The sequence below is a fragment of the Penicillium lagena genome, assembly GCF_028827675.1.
Source record: "Penicillium lagena strain IBT 129212 chromosome Unknown utg000005l_segment0_segment0, whole genome shotgun sequence".
Taxonomy (NCBI): domain Eukaryota; kingdom Fungi; phylum Ascomycota; class Eurotiomycetes; order Eurotiales; family Aspergillaceae; genus Penicillium; species Penicillium lagena.
The window spans coordinates 2,239,011-2,257,058 of NW_026623226.1; the positions used below are offsets into that span (position 1 = coordinate 2,239,011).

General features: G+C 53.2%; 5 protein-coding genes across 5 annotated transcripts; all 5 read left to right on the top strand.

Moving 5' to 3' along the window:
* Positions 1–124: 124 nt before the first annotated feature.
* Positions 125–4,838, top strand: N7510_007626 (sulfite reductase (NADPH) subunit beta; the record flags this gene model as incomplete). Its single annotated transcript, XM_056979551.1, has 3 exons — positions 125–155; positions 214–4,748; positions 4,806–4,838. 3 exons carry the CDS (start codon positions 125–127, stop codon positions 4,836–4,838), a joined length of 4,599 nt encoding a protein of 1,532 aa, XP_056832594.1.
* An 883-nt stretch (positions 4,839–5,721) lies between these two features.
* N7510_007627 (cytochrome P450) lies at positions 5,722–6,880 on the top strand (the record flags this gene model as incomplete). The annotated part of the gene is made up of 2 exons (XM_056979552.1): positions 5,722–5,923; positions 5,979–6,880. 2 exons carry the CDS (start codon positions 5,722–5,724, stop codon positions 6,878–6,880), a joined length of 1,104 nt encoding a protein of 367 aa, XP_056832595.1.
* A 723-nt stretch (positions 6,881–7,603) lies between these two features.
* Positions 7,604–8,683, top strand: N7510_007628 (uncharacterized protein; the record flags this gene model as incomplete). Its single annotated transcript, XM_056979553.1, has 3 exons — positions 7,604–8,084; positions 8,173–8,411; positions 8,465–8,683. The coding sequence occupies 3 exons, from the start codon at positions 7,604–7,606 to the stop codon at positions 8,681–8,683; spliced, it is 939 nt and encodes a 312-aa protein (XP_056832596.1).
* Positions 8,684–9,234: 551 nt separating this feature from the next.
* On the top strand, positions 9,235–13,383 carry N7510_007629 (DNA-directed RNA polymerase; the record flags this gene model as incomplete). The annotated part of the gene is made up of 2 exons (XM_056979554.1): positions 9,235–10,056; positions 10,120–13,383. 2 exons carry the CDS (start codon positions 9,235–9,237, stop codon positions 13,381–13,383), a joined length of 4,086 nt encoding a protein of 1,361 aa, XP_056832597.1.
* A 1,259-nt stretch (positions 13,384–14,642) lies between these two features.
* On the top strand, positions 14,643–17,612 carry xlnR (putative C6 transcription factor; the record flags this gene model as incomplete). Its single annotated transcript, XM_056979555.1, has 3 exons — positions 14,643–15,069; positions 15,124–17,414; positions 17,469–17,612. The coding sequence occupies 3 exons, from the start codon at positions 14,643–14,645 to the stop codon at positions 17,610–17,612; spliced, it is 2,862 nt and encodes a 953-aa protein (XP_056832598.1).
* Positions 17,613–18,048: the final 436 nt, after the last annotated feature.

The following is an 18,048-nucleotide window of genomic DNA, read 5'->3' on the forward strand; positions in this document are numbered from 1 at the left end:
TGCTTTCATCGTCACCCTTGGGATTTTGGTACTGCGAGAACTGCTTGCGCCCGTGAAGCAGTCATTGCGATACTTTCCCACTCCATCCGGTGCTGTGAGCTTCGCAGCCAGCAATCCCCCCACCATGGCATCCGTCTCCAGTGCGGGTGAAGCAGGTAAATAGCCGCGGTGTCTCCGGTATAACAATTGCTAATTGCCCGACCCTCTCATCAGTGGCGAGAATTGCCTACCTGACGAGCGATCTCGTTCTGTCGGTGCAACCCTCGCTTCATGCCGACTCGCTGTTCTCCAAGTCGCTGAAGGCCTTGAAGACCAACAAGGCCACTGCCATTCGCTCAAGAAGAATCCCAGAAGTGCAAGCCGTGCGCTCCAATGAAGACCCTCTTTTGTCGGCCTTCCATCCCCTCCAGAATGGCGAGACCGTCTCCGTGGTCACCGGCTCGTCGATCCTGATCACCTCCGTTCCTCACTTGTACCGCCTGGCCAACTTCCCCGTTGTCATCCACGTCGCCCTGGAGTCCTCACCATTCCCCGACTACTCGGTGATCAGCTCGATCCGCCAGTGTGGCTTTACATTTTTGCATTCGGAGACCATTCAAGAGGCTCAGGATATCGCCATCACCGCTCATGCCCTGGCTCTGAAGTCCGGAAAGGGTGTGATTCACTTCTTTGATCCGGCCAATTCCGCCAACGATCCCGCCATCTCGGCCGAGAACATCGATGTTGTGAAGAAGGTGCTGCTTAACTTCAGTGGAAGCGCTGCTTCTCACTCTTCCACTGGCTCCCGGACTTTGTATGCCGACTCTGGTCGTGTGGCCACCGTCTCTTCCGATGACGTGGAACCTTCGCCTGCAGGACAGGGCGAGGCATCGACTACGCTGGCGGTGCCCTCTCAAGCCCAAACCCCATCTATCAGCGTCGAAAATTCGTCTGTTGGCTCTTCCCGGCGAGACAGCAGTGCCGGAAGTGAAACTGCTAGCTCGACGGCCACGACGATCGATGGCTCCAGTACTCGGTCAGTCAATGCGGCCGATATCTTCGCATGGGCTTCCCAGATTTGGCGGGCTCTGGACCGGGAAGTCGGACGCAACTACAGTGCCATTGAATACACCGGCCCTGCTGAAGCCAAGTCGGCCGTTTTTGTGTTCGGCTCCACCGGTGTCTTCGTTGACGCCCTTTCCAAGGCCGAGGAAAACAGTGAACTCGCAAGCATTGGTCTCATCACTGCGCGCCTGTACCGTCCGTGGGTTGGAGGACAAATTGCCAACTCCATCCCCACCTCGATTGAGAAGATTGCCGTTCTGGAGCAGGTCCGCAAGACCACCAAATGGGGTCCGTCTTTCATGGATCTGCTGTCCAGCCTGACCCCCTCGTCCGTTCGCGGTCAGAATCTCAAGGTTGTCGGTTACCGTCTGGGATTTGTCGAGCCTTCCACCGCTGTCCAGGCTCTCCGTGGCATTCTGCAGAATCTGAGCTCTGCCAGCCCCATCCAGAACCTCGAGGTTGGGAGCTCCACGGCTCCTGCTGTCCAGAGCGCGCTTGAGCAGCCCCGCATTGAGAATGCGTATTTGAAGATTCTGAACCAGCTTTTCGGGGAGCGCCTCTACATTGCGAACCAACTTGGATCTAAGAATGCCGGCGTCTCGTCGACCATTGCTGCCAGCCCTGAGTATGGGTTTGGTTCGCTGCTGGCTCGCATGGAGCATCGTGAGAGATTCATCCGGGAGGTTGAGGAAGCGTCCAAGTCCAACACTTTTGCCACTGATATTCCCAAGACTTGGCTGTCCCGCTGGGCTCTGAACGCCCGGGATGCCTCCAAGGCCAATAAGCTGGCTCCTGATGTTATTGCGCGCCTCTCCAATGATGGTTCCAAGCTGTCCCGCCAGCTCCTGGAGTCAAAGAAGCTTTTCTTTGATGAATCCGAGTGGTTGATTGGTTCCGACGCCTGGGCGTATGACCTTGGTAACTCCGGTGTTCATCATGTGCTCGCCTCTGGTGCCAACGTCAACATGTTGGTAATCGACTCGCAGCCCTACTCCGAGCGCACTGCTGCCGATCCCACGCGCCGGAAGAAGGACATTGGCCTCTACGCCATGAACTTCGGTAATGCTTACGTTGCCTCTGTTGCGGTGTACAGCTCGTACACTCAGGTTCTCCAGGCCATGGCCGAAGCCGAGCAGTTCAAGGGACCTTCGGTCGTTGTCGCCTATCTTCCATACCACCAGGAGGATGACTCTGCTCTCACTGTCCTTCAAGAAACCAAGAAGGCTGTCGATCTCGGTTACTGGCCCTTGTACCGCTGGAATCCTGCTAATGAGGAGAAGGATGAGCCGAAGTTCGCTCTTGACTCCGAACGCATCAAGCGCGAGCTGGAGGAGTTCCTTCGCCGAGACAACCAGCTCACCCAGCTGATGAACCGCCAACCTAAATACTCAGCCGTGCTCTCCGAGTCTTATGGTACCGAGGTTCGCGCCCTGCAGAAGCGCCACGCGAAGGATTCGTACGAAAAACTCTTGGAGGGACTCTTCGGTGCTCCTCTTACTATTCTTTTCGCCTCCGACAATGGCAACGCGGAGAATCTGGCCAAGCGTCTGGGTAACCGCGGCCGCACTCGCGGCCTGAAGACTATGGTCATGGCCATGGATGAGTACCCTGTTGAAGATTTGCCGACTGAGGAGAATGTCGTCTTCATCACTAGTACTGCTGGTCAGGGTGAATTCCCTGTGAACGGCCGTGGTCTTTGGGAAGTCATCAAGAACTCTGGTGATCTCGATCTGTCATCCATTAATTACTCTGTGTTCGGTCTGGGTGATAAGCACTACTGGCCCCGCAAACAAGACAGGATTTACTACAACAAGCCTGCTAAGGACCTTGATGCTAGAATTGCTTTCCTCGGTGGTCGCAAGCTTGCAGACATTGGCCTCGGTGATGACCAGGATCCCGATGCTTACCAGACCGGATATGCTGAGTGGGAGCCGCTCGTGTGGAAGGCGCTGGGTGTGGACAAGGTTGAAGGTCTGCCGGAGGAGCCGGCGCCGCTCACCAACGAAGACATGAAGATCCAGTCCAACTTCCTGCGTGGTACCATCGCCGAGGGCCTTCTGGACGAGACCACTGGTGCTATCTCCGCCAGTGACCAGCAGCTGACCAAGTTCCACGGCACCTACATGCAGGATGACCGTGATGTTCGTGATGAGCGCAAGGCTCAAGGTCTCGAGCCGGCATACAGCTTCATGATCCGTTGCCGTCTCGCTGGTGGTGTTGCTACTCCTCAGCAGTGGCTGCAAATGGATGCCATCGCCAGTTCGCATGGTAACGAGACGATGAAGCTCACGACCCGGCAAACATTCCAGTTCCACGGTGTCATTAAGCGCAATCTCCGTGGCGCGATGCGTGCTATCAACAAGGCTCTGATGACTACCATCGCTGCCTGTGGTGATGTGAACCGTAACGTCATGTGCAGTTCTCTTCCGGAGCTGTCCGACTTCCACCGTGAGACTTACGCTGTTTCTCAGAAGATCAGCGATCACCTTCTTCCCTCGACCACTGCCTACCATGAGATTTGGCTGAAAGATGAAGATGACAAGAAGGTCCTTGTGGCTGGAGATGCCGTTGTCGACTCTGAGCCCCTCTATGGTCCCACTTATCTTCCTCGGAAGTTCAAGATCACCATTGCCATCCCACCCCACAACGACACTGATGTCTACGCCCACGACATTGGCTTGATCGCCATCAAGGGTGCCGATGGACATCTGGAAGGATTCAACGTTTTGGCCGGTGGTGGTATGGGCTCTACGCACAATAACAAGAAGACGTACCCCCAGACTGGTCGCATGTTTGGATACTTCCCGGCCGATACAGTTCACATAGCCTGCGAGAAGATCATGCTTGTCCAGCGTGATTTTGGTGACCGGAAGAACCGCAAGCATGCTCGTCTGAAGTACACCATCGACGACATGGGTGTTGATGTCTTCCGCGGCAAGGTCGAAGAGCTCCTTCCCGAGGGAATGCGCTTCGCCGAGCCCCGTCCGTTCAAGTTTACCTCGAACGTCGACACCTTCGGATGGCAGAAGGATGAGAAGGGTCTCAACCACTTCACCTTCTTCATCGAGAACGGCCGTGTCGAGGACACTGCCGAATTCACCATGCGCACTGGTCTCCGTGAGGTGGCGGCGCTGAACAAGGGCGAGTTCCGTCTTACTGGTAACCAGCACTTGATCCTGTCCAACATCGCCGACGAGGATCTGCCGGTCGTTAAGGGGGTCATGGCTAAGCACAAGCTGGACAACACCTCCTTCTCCGGCATGCGTTTGTCTTCCTCCGCCTGTGTTGCTTTCCCGACCTGCGGTCTGGCCATGGCCGAGTCCGAGCGCTACTTGCCTGTCCTCATTTCCAAACTTGAGTCGACACTCGAGGAGGTCGGTCTGGCCCGTGAAAGCATTGTCATGCGTATGACCGGTTGCCCCAACGGCTGCGCTCGTCCTTGGTTGGCCGAGGCCGCCTTCGTTGGAAAGGCCTTCGGTGCTTACAACATGTACTTGGGTGGTGGCTACCACGGCCAGCGCCTGAACAAGTTGTACCGCTCCTCGATCAAGGAGGATGAGATCCTTGATATCATGAAGGGTCTTCTTAAGCGCTATGCCCTTGAGCGCAACACCGATGGCGAGATTCCCGAGCGCTTCGGTGACTGGTGTATCCGCGCCGGTGTCATCAACGAGACCACTGACGGCCAGAACTTCCACGAAGGCGTAAGTCACTCTTTCTAGACCCTATGAAAACTCAAGACTAACTATTCGCTCTCATAGGTTGCCGAGGAAGACGAAGAAGACGAGGAGTAGAGCTGGGATATATCCTATCTGTCCGCTCAAGAGCCATTAAAACTTGTTTTCTTTTTCTGATAATGTCTCACTTGGTTTCATGTCTCTAGACGCGTTGGTCCATGGCGAACGAATGATTCCACTCGTGCAAATACTGTTTTTCTCCTTTTGATTTTTTGTGTGCCTTTTGTTTATAGTTTGTGCATACTTCGTATACCATACGTAGCCATGATTATCTGAGCAATGTAATAAACTTGAAGAATTGAAGCCTCCATAGCAAGCCCAGCTGCACTCCACTATGGGGTCTGAATCTGCAACACGTGTTGCGGAGTTGCCGTGAAGAAATACCCCGGTTGGGGGTCTAGCTTATGCCAGTGGCACTAATATCCAAGCAGTCAGAAGACCAATTTAGGCTCATTAGAGGTAGAGTGTATGTAGACTGTCACGGACTGCCTGGACAGGTCAAAGCGCCCTATACGATCTAGGCCTGTGCACACTAAACCAATATGTTGCTAGCTTACATTATCCTAGCCATTTTCATGCGCCGCTGTCACAGTATGAAAAGCCAATTATAGCGACCCCCATCCCAGGCACTGCATAAACCCCGCCTTCGTATTTGTTACTAGTCACGGCTGGGGCAGATTCTAGCGAGTCAAGGAATACCAATACTGCTACAGAAGGGGGAGTAGTATATTGCATGCATTAACAACAAACAACAATACATCTTACATATGCGGTGGAACATACATGGATAATGAAACAAATCTAGTGTAGACTTGGAATGGGAAAAGAGTCCAGGAGGAGGGTCCCGTGAACAAGAAGGGGGAAATCGCTTCCCTAAATTCTATGCCTTGCAACTTCTTAACTTTTTCCCACTAAATAATAATAAACAGTCACAATCATCATGGCTGGACTGGTGATCTGGACCATCGGTATTTTTCTGGTCCACGTTGCCCTGAAAAGTATCTATCGGCTGTACTTTCACCCTCTCAGCAAGTTCCCCGGTCCCAAACTAGCAGCAATCACCAGCGGATATGAATTTTACTTTAATGTCATCAAGGGCGGGAATTTCATTTGGGAGATCGAGCGGCTGCATCAGGTCTATGGTAAAGACTGCCTTACTCTGCGCAGATTCATGAAACCCTAAATGAAGCCTGTTAGGCCCTATCATACGCATCACCCCACGAGAAATCCATATCAAGGATTCAAAGTACTACGATGAAATCTACGCTTCCAGCGCCCGAAGACGTGAAAAGGACCCTGTCGCCGTAGCCCAGTTCGGACTCGAGGGCTCCGCATTCGCAAGTGTCTCTCCAGAAAGCCATCGCCAACGGCGTGCACCGCTAGACAAATTCTTCTCCAAGCAGGCCATTACTAGCATGGAACACATTATTTACAGTCGGATCGAAAAGCTGTGCCAACATCTCGATCGTGCTTATCAGTCGCATAAGGTTATCAATCTTGATGCCGGATTCGCAGGCCTGACGTCCGATGTTATCCATCAATACGCCTACGGGTTCAACAGCGGCCATCTCGACGAGGAGGATTTCAACGAGGGAGTCAGAGATGGAATCAATGGTCTTTTCCGTTTGTGCCATATTTCTTTCTCTTTTCCGATTTTGCAGACCATCATGAACTCGCTGCCTCTAGGGCTATTGAAACGGGTCAGTCCGCACGCATTTGGGCTCGTCAGTCAGAAGAACGGAATATACCAAATGACAGTCGATGCTCTGCATGGGCATCGTTCGGACGGTGGCTCTATTATGGAGACTCTGGCGGGTTCTGACATGCCCGAACACATGAAGACTCCGGCGCGTCTCACGAATGAAGGATTCTCTCTCGTCATTGGCGGCACTGAGACGACTGCTAGGTCGCTGGCTTTGGGTGCTTATACTCTGCTCAGTAATGAGGTAATCAGAAATAAGCTGCAAGAAGAGCTTCGGTCTGTGATGCCCACGCCGGACTCGCGGCCTACCTGGAATCAGCTTGAGAAACTGCAATATCTGGTATGGCGCAGAACAGCACTCGAATATATTTGTCATTTGACTCACAATTGGCCATAGTCCGGGGTTGTCAGTGAAACACTGCGTCTCTCTACCGGGATTGCGAGTCGATCTCCTCGAGTTGCACCCACAGAAGCGCTGGTATATAACGACTACGTAATTCCTCCTGGAGTAAATGACCCTGTGTCCACACAAGATATATATAGTGACTGATGGCCATAGACACTTGTGAGCGAAAGCAACTATTTTGTCCTCACGGATCCAAATATTTTCCCTGATCCGCATGTCTTCGATCCGGAACGATGGATGCGAGCTGCGGCCAAGGGGGAGCGATTGGATCGGTATTTGGTCAACTTCTCGAAAGGCAGTCGGATATGTCTTGGAATGAAGTGAGATAAGCCCCCTGCTTTGTTTTTATTTTTTATTTTGGGCTAATTTTGCAGTTTGGCGTATGCGGAGATCTTCCTGGTCCTCGCGATGCTGGTGCGGCGGTATGAGATGGACCTGTACGAGACAACAAAGGAGAATATTGAGTTCAAACGCGATTTTGGGACACCCTATCCCGAGAAGGGTGAGTCCCATATTCGTGTCATGGTTACTGGAATGATTCAGGAATAGTCAGTTGATTCAATTCAACGTCAGGCTGGAGTTAGTAGTTGGGCAGTTTGTAGATCCGTAATATGAAGCGCAAAGGCGGTGAGACACCCGATTTTCTGCCACCAAAAAAAGACCGACTGAATCACTCCACGACAGAGCACACCTTCTTCCGTGTCGTGCACAGCCATGGATTCGGACGACGACCCCGTCGTCTCATCTTACGATGTCTTCCTTACAGACTCCGAAGTCTCTCGTTATGTCTTTCAATACCTCGACCGCCCCAAAAAGCACCCTTACATCGAGGCGAAGGGCCAGAAGCCTACCGAATTGCGATTGAAGCCCCGGTCCGGCCTCGTGGAGGTCGACATTCCTATTAGCATTCGGCAAAACTACGATCTCAATAAAGGAGCACGGTTTGGAGAGGCCATGAAGAAGAGCCGTGCCTCTCGTGATGGAGGCGCATTCGGAATGGCCGGTGGGTTCAGTTCCGGGAATGCTGTGACGAGCGGGAGCAGGGTCAAGGCTGAAGGAAATGGGGACATTGAGATCTTGGACAATAAGAAGGTGGTTGACTCCGCGTCGATAATAAAGACCCAGCCACTTGGCGGGCGGATCAAGCCTCCCGAGGAAGGAGACCCGGTCTACATGCTGGCTACATTCAAAGACAGTATGTGCATGCTCTTTCCCCCAATTTTGCGACTGACCATGCTGATTGTCGGGCCTAGAAAATCTGCATCTCTCACCCGTGTCGGCAGTTGTGCAATTACATCCCCAGCTTCACCACCAAGATGCAATGGAAGAAATACCCAAAGGCCGAGGCACAAAGACCAAGAAAGACGACGACGAGCGTCCCGCCGAGAGTGAAGCGCGAACAATAGATGTCAAGATCAAGGCCGCAGAAGATGGCGAGCAGGCAATGCTTGCAACCAACCTGGACCTGCTCAAGAAAATGCAGGATGAGAAATGGAAGGCGTATGAATGGGTCGATGCCGAGGTAGGTCATCTCCTGCTTTTAACCAGAACCCTATTAACACCACCCGACTCTAGACGGAGGAAGCTTGGTATACATATGAAAACTACATGACACACCAGCAGCCCGAGGATTTGCCACAACTTGAATCGGCGATCCAGAGCGAGGACTACCTGGATGCGATGAGTGCGCCACGAATCGACCCTGCGCATCCGGAGATGACTGGCTGGGCCATGAAACAAAATCGACAAAAGCAGAAAGATGGAGTATCCGGGAGTGAAGATGAGGCCGGGTGATTCCTGAAGGCCCAATAAACATTACATCCTTGATTTAATGTCGATCCACGCTTGAAGTGGTCTATGAGGGACAAGGCACACATAATACTGTACACAATAGCCATTTAACTCTTGAACGATGTAAATCCATCGAGATTGCCACTGTAGTATGATCCGCCAATCACGACGCGCGAAAAACTGTCTCCACGTGACTTTTGCCTCAGGCCGCGATCTTTTTTCTCCTACCGGTCTCCGAGATCTTCCCCTTGTCGATTGTCTCTTCACTCCACCTTTCTTTTCTTTTCTTTTCTCTTCATTTTCATTTTGATTCTTGCTCCGGTGGACGGTTGCCAGATGTCTGCTTATTTGACGGACTGAAAGTCGTCTGCAGCCAGGGGAATAAAGGCATTGTATCGATCGTGTGCCATCCCTTATCGAAGTTTCGTTTTGAGCCCATCTTGCATCCTCGTTGATTACCACCGCGCTCGGCCTTGTTTACTTTGTTTTAATCGTTTCTTCCCCGACCGACTCTTTCATTCGCTTTTGTCGATTCTACATCCTCGACCGCTGCCATGTTATCACGCGTCGCTCGCCGGAAGAACGCTCTCTTCCATCTGCGCAAGGCCCATGCCCAACGTACATTGACTTTTTCCACATCACTACGGTTACGTTCGCATTCGACATGGCAAAACCCTGCTGTGCCTACGCCGGCCATCTCAACACAGGAACGCGCCCGTCGACCGTCCTTCCAATCCAGTCGCAATCTTGCCACGGCTACCGACCAATCCGCTATCGGTCAAGCCTCGATTGAAGGCCATCCTTTCTCCTCCCCCTCCGACTACGACAATATCAAGCAATGGGCTGATACAATGCTGCAAACGCCTTCCGATGAATTTGATCCCTCCTCCCTGATCATCTTGGACGACTATCTACAGACTCGACCAAAAACCGTGAGGAAAATCCAGGGCATCGGTGGTGATCAGAGGGAGATGATAGCCAACATGGACGTTTCGTTGAAGGTTGGCCGGTTCGATCGAGCGGCTGCTCTGATCGCCCGCGTGCGTCACTACTTTCCGTTGGGTTCCCCGGAGTATCTCGCTCTCCATAACCGCTATATGAACGCGATGGTGTCGCACATGATTGTCACTCGACAGCAGCAAATGATCTTGCAGTTGCAAAGATGGTTCGAGATTGAGATGCCCAATGAAGGGGTGCGCCCTGATGCGACGACTTACTCCATTATGATTCGGATGGCCTTGCGCATGTTGTACGGATCCAAGCGTGATAGAACGGTGCGGCGGTACTGGCAGCTGGCCAAGAAAGCGGGTATTGATGAGGAGGAAATCGCCGGGGTGGAGATTCTCTCTGATCTGGAGTTCGGCGAATTATTCGAGGTAAGTTAGCCGTTTATCAATTTGTGTGAAGCTGGACAGTTTGTTGACTTTACCAACTAATAGATTTGCCCTTCCGAGTTTCCTAATTTCCACAATGTTGAGGTCGAGCATCCAGCTGCCCCCGCTGACGATGTCGCTGAAGTTTTGGCGACCGAGCAAAAGGGCTTGGGATTGAAGTCTTTGAAGGAGTCTCTCTCATCGTTTTCCAACAAATCTCTGTCTGCGGACAACGACGCAGACAGGGCAATAGAACTCGAAGAGAGGCAACGCAAGCTTGAGGCTGATACTATCAAGACAGCCTTGAGTCGCTGGCGCAAAGAGTTTGAGGACAGGCAGAAGACCGGCCTGGACGTGAGCGCACGCGGGAAAAGGCTAGGCACATTGATGCATCAGTGGCAATCCAATCTCGCCTCGAGGATCAAAGAGGAGCTGAAGATGATCGACAAGGCGGAAATGACAAAAATTCCGGCGAACAAAGAAGAAAAAGAACGTCAAGACTATGGTGTTTATATGCGATGCTTGGATCCCGATCAATTAGCAGCGCTGACTATCCTCTCCGTCATTTCTGTGTTCACCGGAACTGGCATTCATGCCGGGGTCAAGCTCTCATCGATCGCTTCGAATATTGGACAAGAGGTAAATGCCGAGGTGATTGCCGAGACGATTCTCAAGAAACATGCGACTCAAAGCCCTCGGCGCAAGCAAGCAATGAAGCAACTCCTCTCCCGCCGCAAACAAAGGGAGGGTGGAATGCGCTGGAAGACATTGGTGCATGGACTACAGGCTGAAGATGCCACCATTACTTGGCCTTCAGCCGTGACCGTTCGAGTCGGGGCAGCCTTGTTTAGCATGCTCCATGAAGTTGCCAAAGTTCCTGTTCCGAATGAGGACACACAGACCTTCGGAAAACAGGTCACTATGCATCCTGCTTTTCAACATTCCTACCAGATCACATGGGGGAGACGCCAGGGTCTGATCCATATGAACAATGATGTTGTCAGTATGCTCACAAGAGAGCCGACAGCGGATTTGCTGGGTCGCCAGCTCCCCATGCTGTGCAAGCCCAAACCATGGACAGGTCAAAAAGAAGGAGGATATTTCCTCTACGAAAATAATATTGTACGATCGACTCCGGGCGAAACTTTGCAACCTGCCTACGTCAGAGCTGCGTTGGAAAATAACGGAATGGCAGAGATCCGAGCCGCCTTGGATGTTCTTGGCAGCACTGGGTGGGCGATCAACACAGAAGTCTTCGACGTTATGCTTGAGGCTTGGAACTCTGGCGACGCAGTAGGCAAGCTGGCTCCCATTGAGCCTGACTTGCCGATTCCGCCCAAGCCGGATCCCAGCGCTGGCTACGAAGCCGAGAAGAAATGGGATGCTCAAATGCGTATCCTTGAGAATAAGAGATCTGGGTACCACTCAGTCCGATGCTTCCAGAATTTCCAACTGGAGATCGCTCGTTCCTATCGCGACGAGACTTTCTATCTTCCTCACAACCTGGATTTCCGAGGCCGCGCTTATCCTTTGCCTCCTTATCTCAACCAGATGGGGGCCGATAATTCCCGGGCGTTGCTTCTTTTCAGCGAAGCCAAGCCGCTTGGAGCAAGTGGTCTACGATGGTTGAAGATTCAGGTTGCAAACTTGGCTGGATATGACAAGGCCAGTCTGTCGGAGCGTGAGCAATTCACCATGGACCACATGGAGGATGTGCTGGACTCGGCCAACAACGGCTTACATGGCAAAAAATGGTGGCTCAAGGCTGAAGATCCCTGGCAATGCCTGGCATCTTGCATTGAACTGCGCAACGCACTACGCTATCCCGACCCTACCGAATACCCCTCACGCCTCCCAATCCACCAGGATGGTTCATGCAACGGACTTCAGCACTACGCTGCTCTAGGCGGTGACATTGTTGGCGCACAGCAAGTCAACCTCGAACCTAGCGACCGGCCCTCTGATGTTTACACCGGTGTCTCCGAATTTGTAAAAGCGGAAGTCGCTCGGGAGGCAGCCGAAGGTCTCCCGATTGCACAACTGCTCGACGGAAAAATCACTCGAAAAGTCGTCAAGCAGACAGTCATGACCAATGTTTATGGTGTGACTTTTATGGGCGCCATGAAACAAGTTCGTCGGCAACTCATCGATCACTACCCAGACATGTCGACCGAAGAGCACAAGGATGGCGCGCTATATATTGCCCGGAAGATTTTCAATGCTCTAGGGTCAATGTTTAACGGGGCCCATGAGATCCAGTATTGGCTTGGCGATTGTGCTGCGCGCGCCACAGTGTCCTTGACCCCTGAGCAGATTGAGGAACTTATGAGGGAGGTAATGAGCCCGACGGGGGAAAATGAAAAGAGGACATCTCTTGACCCCACCAAAAAGTTCCGATCCACTGTCGTCTGGACAACCCCGTTAGGTCTGCCCGTGGTCCAGCCTTACCGCACTCGAAAGACCAGGCGCATCAAAAACACATTGCAAGACATCAACATCATCGACGACTTCTCTGATGATGTCGTGCACAAGCGCAAGCAGTTGCAAGCTTTTCCGCCCAATTATATTCACTCTCTGGACGCTACTCATATGATTCTCTCCGCCAACGCATGCAAGAAGGCTGGCCTCACATTCTCCGCTGTGCACGATTCCTTCTGGACCCACGCCAGCGATGTCGATGACATGAACATCCTTTTGCGAGACGCTTTCGTCCGCTTGCACTCCGACGATGTGGTCGGTCGACTGGCGGCCGAGTTCGACGTCCGGTACGGCAAGAACCTCTATCTGGCGCGGATCGATGTTAACAAGCGGGTTGGTTCCGCTGTGCGCCGGCACCGACTGAACGCGCCGAAGCGCCAGAGTCAGCTGACTGAATTGTTTGATGAGTACCGACGACAGACGCTGCTCCGGTCGGCAGACCCGGAGCAGCAGGCCCAAGGCCGCGCCATGGTGACACCTGCCAGTATTTTCGAGTCAATGGGCGGCTCCGACAAAGACCTCATCATGTCCTCCTCGCTCGGTCAGAGCGCCGTCGGCCATGTCCCGGAGAATATTGATACTACCGGGCTTGATTCGCCCACGCCGTCTTCTCTGATGGACCCAGAGGACCTCAATCTCTCCACTGCTGAGGATCGGATAGAGTTGATGTCGAACCCCCATGTGAACGTGGACGCGGATGCGGACGCTGCGGATCAGGAAGCTCCGAAGCCCAAGAGGAAGCAAAGGAATGTCTACACATGGATGTGGCTGCCGCTGAAATTTGCGCCGGTCCCTGCCAAGGGAGCTTGGGACTTGAGTCGCATTCGCGACAGCAAGTACTTCTTTTCGTGAAGCTTGTCTCTCCGGTGAAGTATTTCATTGTGGCGTTTAACGGTCTTTTTTGATTCCCACCTCTTTTGTTGTACATTTTTTGTGTGTTTGGGTTCCCCCGGTTGCATTTGCATTTGTAAACTATCTCTGGATGGCCCCCTGGGGGCAAAAAGAAGCGAAAAAGTAATTAGGCATATATACTGGCGATGTACGAATAATAAGACCGGCTAGTCTCCCTGAGTATTGTTTCCTGTGTTGTAGGTAGTTGGATGTGCAGTCGCGCCGTACCAGATTTAGGCAAAACTGCCAGAACAGCCGGACCGCGGGTTAGACTGCAGGCCCCGGTCCTCCCCGCGCGCCCGCGTGGCCACCGGCGCCATGAGTTCTGTTGCTGATGACTATGATCAGTTCGATTACGACTATGGACTGTTCTTCTCTGATGATCCAGCTGGAGCTTCGTCCCCATTCTTCGCGAGATCGGCGTGGCTCTGGCAGGGGCAGCCTGTCTGGGGCGGGTCTCCTCATCCAAAGCGGAATACCGGCACTTGAGAACAGGTCCACGGTCTTCTTGTCTGTCAGCCCACTCGGGCCCTCCTCCATCTAGCCGGGACGGAGTGACCAGGGGGCACGGCCGAGTGAGAAGGTAGCATCCTTCGCTTGCCCAGTCTTGTCTGGTCTAGCCGTCGAGTCCCTTGTCCCTACGCCTAAACCAACCCCGTAAAACCAGAAATCTCATCTGGGGTCGGCAATAAGCGAAGGCACTTTCTGTAGTCCAAGTCGCAACAGTCTCCACTAGTATATCCCATCCTATGTTCTTCTTCCATCCGTCCGTCCATTCTTCTTTTTTCTCTTCTTCTTCGTCTTCTTTTGTTCTTCTCTCGACCCCAGAAACAGAAGGCGCGTATCCATACCGTATGGTATTAATTGTACCCACCGTGTCTCTTCCCCGCCCTTTTTGCCTCTCCAGATTCTTTGCTTCTTCCAATCCTCGGCAGATCGCAAGCGACAGTTCCACCACCGCCTCGACTGCTGGACGGACTCGATCGAAGAAATCCACAATACCGCATCGCCCACTGTCTCTCCACTTTCGGGTCCCTCTCGGCACTGCGGCTAGGTCATGTGCTCCGACTGAACCGTCCCGCGCCTTGACCTGCGATTCTTCATACAGCGATCACATCACCCCTGTGAGATTTGGAAACAGGAGAGGCGGTCCTCTGCACATCCAACTGGATTCCACCTCTATGTCGCTATAGATCCAGTTCAGCCTCCTCGGTTGAAGCATGTCGACAACCTCCCTACAATCGTTCGCCAATTCCTACTCGCCTTTCTCGTCCCGAACGCAGCCTGGTCGGATGTCCCAGTCGCAGACCCCCGGCTTAGACACTCTCGCGGAGGGGTCGCAGTATGCGCTAGAGCAGCTGCAGTTGGCACGAGAAGCAGGCAACAACCATCCGACCGACTCTGCCAGCAAGTCAAATGGTCACCAGCCGCCACAACATCTCCGCCAGAACCACTCCTACGACGAGAGCAACGGTACTGGTTTCAAGACCCCCTCCACCCAACGAGATCATCTGGTCGACCCCCGCTCTAGCATCCGCAAGAATTCATCTGCTGGTCCCGTGCGGCGGCGCATCAGCCGAGCCTGTGATCAGTGTAACCAACTCCGAACCAAGTGTGATGGGCAGCAGCCGTGTGCGCATTGCATTGGTATTGTCTGCCTCGAAAATTTCATGTGTTTTGGCTGTACTAACGGTTGTCCAGAATTCGCACTCTCCTGTGAGTACGCGCGCGAGCGCAAAAAGCGTGGCAAGGCCTCGAAGAAGGACCTAGCAGCGGCTGTCGCAGTTTCTTCTGGAACTGGCGATCCGGACGTGAAAAACAGAGAATCCCCGGCGCAGGAACATTCGCCCAGTACCCAGCCTGCCCACGAGGCAAACGGGCAATTTGACGCCGCTTTTGACGCTTCCCGGAACACACAGTCTCATATCCCCAACTCGGATGTCCCCAGCATGACCGGAATGCAACACAACTCGCACTCGGCTCAGCAGCACTCCCAGCAGCATATGAACTCAAACATGGAGGGCCTCCATTTGAACAACTACGGCGGGCTGCCAGACTCAAACCGGCCTCCAATGTCGGTGCCTGACCTGCGCTCCCTGCAGATGATGCACAATTCCAATGGGACTTCTCGGTCCCCAGCCTCCATGCTGCATTCACAGGGGTTCGGATCCGGGTACAATGACAACGCATATTCTTTAATGAACCCACAGGACAATAATCCCACCTCGATCAACCACTTCCGCCTCGGCAGTTCGGCAGAGAACCCATCCGCTCCGTTTATGGGACTTTCACCGCCAGCGCAGTCGCCTGGCTGGCTACCTCTTCCATCGCCTTCCCCCGCAAATTTCCCTTCTTTCAGCATGCCTCCATTCTCCAGTACCTTGAGATACCCTGTTTTGCAACCGGTCCTCCCCCACATCGCGTCCATCATTCCGCAATCCCTCGCCTGTGACCTTTTGGACGTCTACTTCGCCAGCTCTTCTTCATCTCACCTTCATCCGTTGTCGCCATATGTGGTTGGCTATGTCCTCCGCAAGCAGTCATTCCTCCACCCGACAAAGCCAAGACAGTGTAGTCCTGGTCTCCTCGCCAGCATGCTTTGGATCGGAGCCCAAACGAGCGAAGCCGCGTTCTTGACGTCTCCTCCATCGGCCCGGGGGCGCGTTTGCCAGAAATTGCTCGAGTTGACAATTGGCTTGCTTCGGCCTCTGATTCATGGGCCCGCCACTGGAGAGGCATCTCCAAACTATGCGGCAAACATGGTCATCAACGGCGTGGCACTTGGAGGCTTCGGTGTATCTATGGACCAATTAGGTGCTCAGAGTAGTGCGACAGGCGCTGTGGATGATGTCGCCACATACGTTCACCTGGCTACCGTCGTCTCGGCCAGTGAGTACAAAGCCGCCAGTATGCGCTGGTGGACCTCCGCCTGGTCGCTTGCGCGAGAGCTCAAGTTGGGTCGTGAGTTGCCACCAAACACAGCACCACGCCAGGATGGCGAAATGGAAGGTGATTCCGAAATGGGCATGAACGGCAACAAACGACAAGCGCCTTCGTTACTCACGTCTATGGGCGGTGGTAATTCCTCGGTCAATCTGACAGAGGAGGAACGCGAAGAGCGTCGCCGCATCTGGTGGCTGTTATTCGCGATGGATCGCCATCTGGCCCTCTGCTACAATCGGCCCCTGACGCTGTTGGACAAGGAGTGTGAAGGTCTCCTGCAACCTATGAACGATGACCTCTGGCAGGCGGGCGACTTCTCGGCTGCCAACTACCGCCGTGCAGGCCCGTCTTTCGAATGTACCGGCCACAGCATGTTTGGGTATTTCTTGCCACTCATGACCATCCTGGGTGAGATAGTGGATTTGCAACACGCGCGGAACCATCCACGGTTTGGTCTGCATTTCCGCAACAGTGGCGAGTTGGAGAGTCAAGCGATGGAGATCACGCGCCAGCTCGATGTATATGCCCAAAGCTTGAAGGAGTTCGAGGCCCGGTACACAAACTCTCTAGCGCTCGGCTCGGGAGAGAACGACACCAACATGGAAGGGACCCACCTCAACCACGTCAGTCCCTCTGGTCGCTCAAGCAGCACCGTCGGATCGCACGTTAGCGAATCCATCGTCCACACAAAGATGGTGGTCGCCTACGGAACCCACATAATGCACGTACTCCACATCCTACTTGCCGGTAAATGGGATCCGATCAACCTGCTCGACGACAACGACCTTTGGATCTCCTCCGAATCGTTCATCACGGCCATGGGCCATGCAGTGAGCTCCGCCGAAGCGGCAGGCGATATCCTAGAATACGACCCAGATTTAAGTTTCATGCCATTCTTCTTCGGCATATATCTCCTGCAAGGCAGCTTCCTGCTACTCTTGACCGCGGACAAGTTGCAAGGCGATGCGAGTCCAAGTGTGGTCCGGGCTTGTGAGACGATTGTGCGGGCTCATGAGGCTTGTGTCGTGACTCTAAACACAGAATATCAGGTAAGAAATTCATATCGGGGAATTTCATATTTCGAATTCTAATCCGTCTTGCAGAGAACATTCCGGAAAGTAATGCGCTCCGCTTTGGCTCAGGTCCGCGGCCGTGTGCCAGAGGACTTTGGCGAGCAGCAGCAACGCAGGCGCGAAGTCCTGGCTCTCTACCGCTGGAGCGGAGATGGCAGTGGCCTTGCCCTGTGACAGCATTGTCCACCATCCAATATCATCTTATACCTTACGATAAAACAAAAATTTAACGGCTGGATACCGGGTTTGCCGTGGTCGGGGAGTTTCACGGGCCCATCACTAGTTGAGGGCGTGGATATTTATTTGTCTTGCAATCTTGTCTATATTCTGTTCCATGTGGTCCCTTGAGGGGCCATGTTATTTCTTTTTGTATACTATTTCTCTGGTGACGTTGGACATACCCCCAAGGAGCAGGAAGGCGTGCAAATATGCATAATTCAATATCATGATCTTTTCATAATCCAGGAATATGACCTCATCGCTAAGTTAAGCTGATCGGGCTCACCACGGCCAAGGTCAATGTGCTTTCGCCGCACCGTGGAGAGGAGCCGTGTATACAGGACTCCATAGGAGTGAGTCAGTGTTTATCTCGGGATGCAATCTGCGTCGT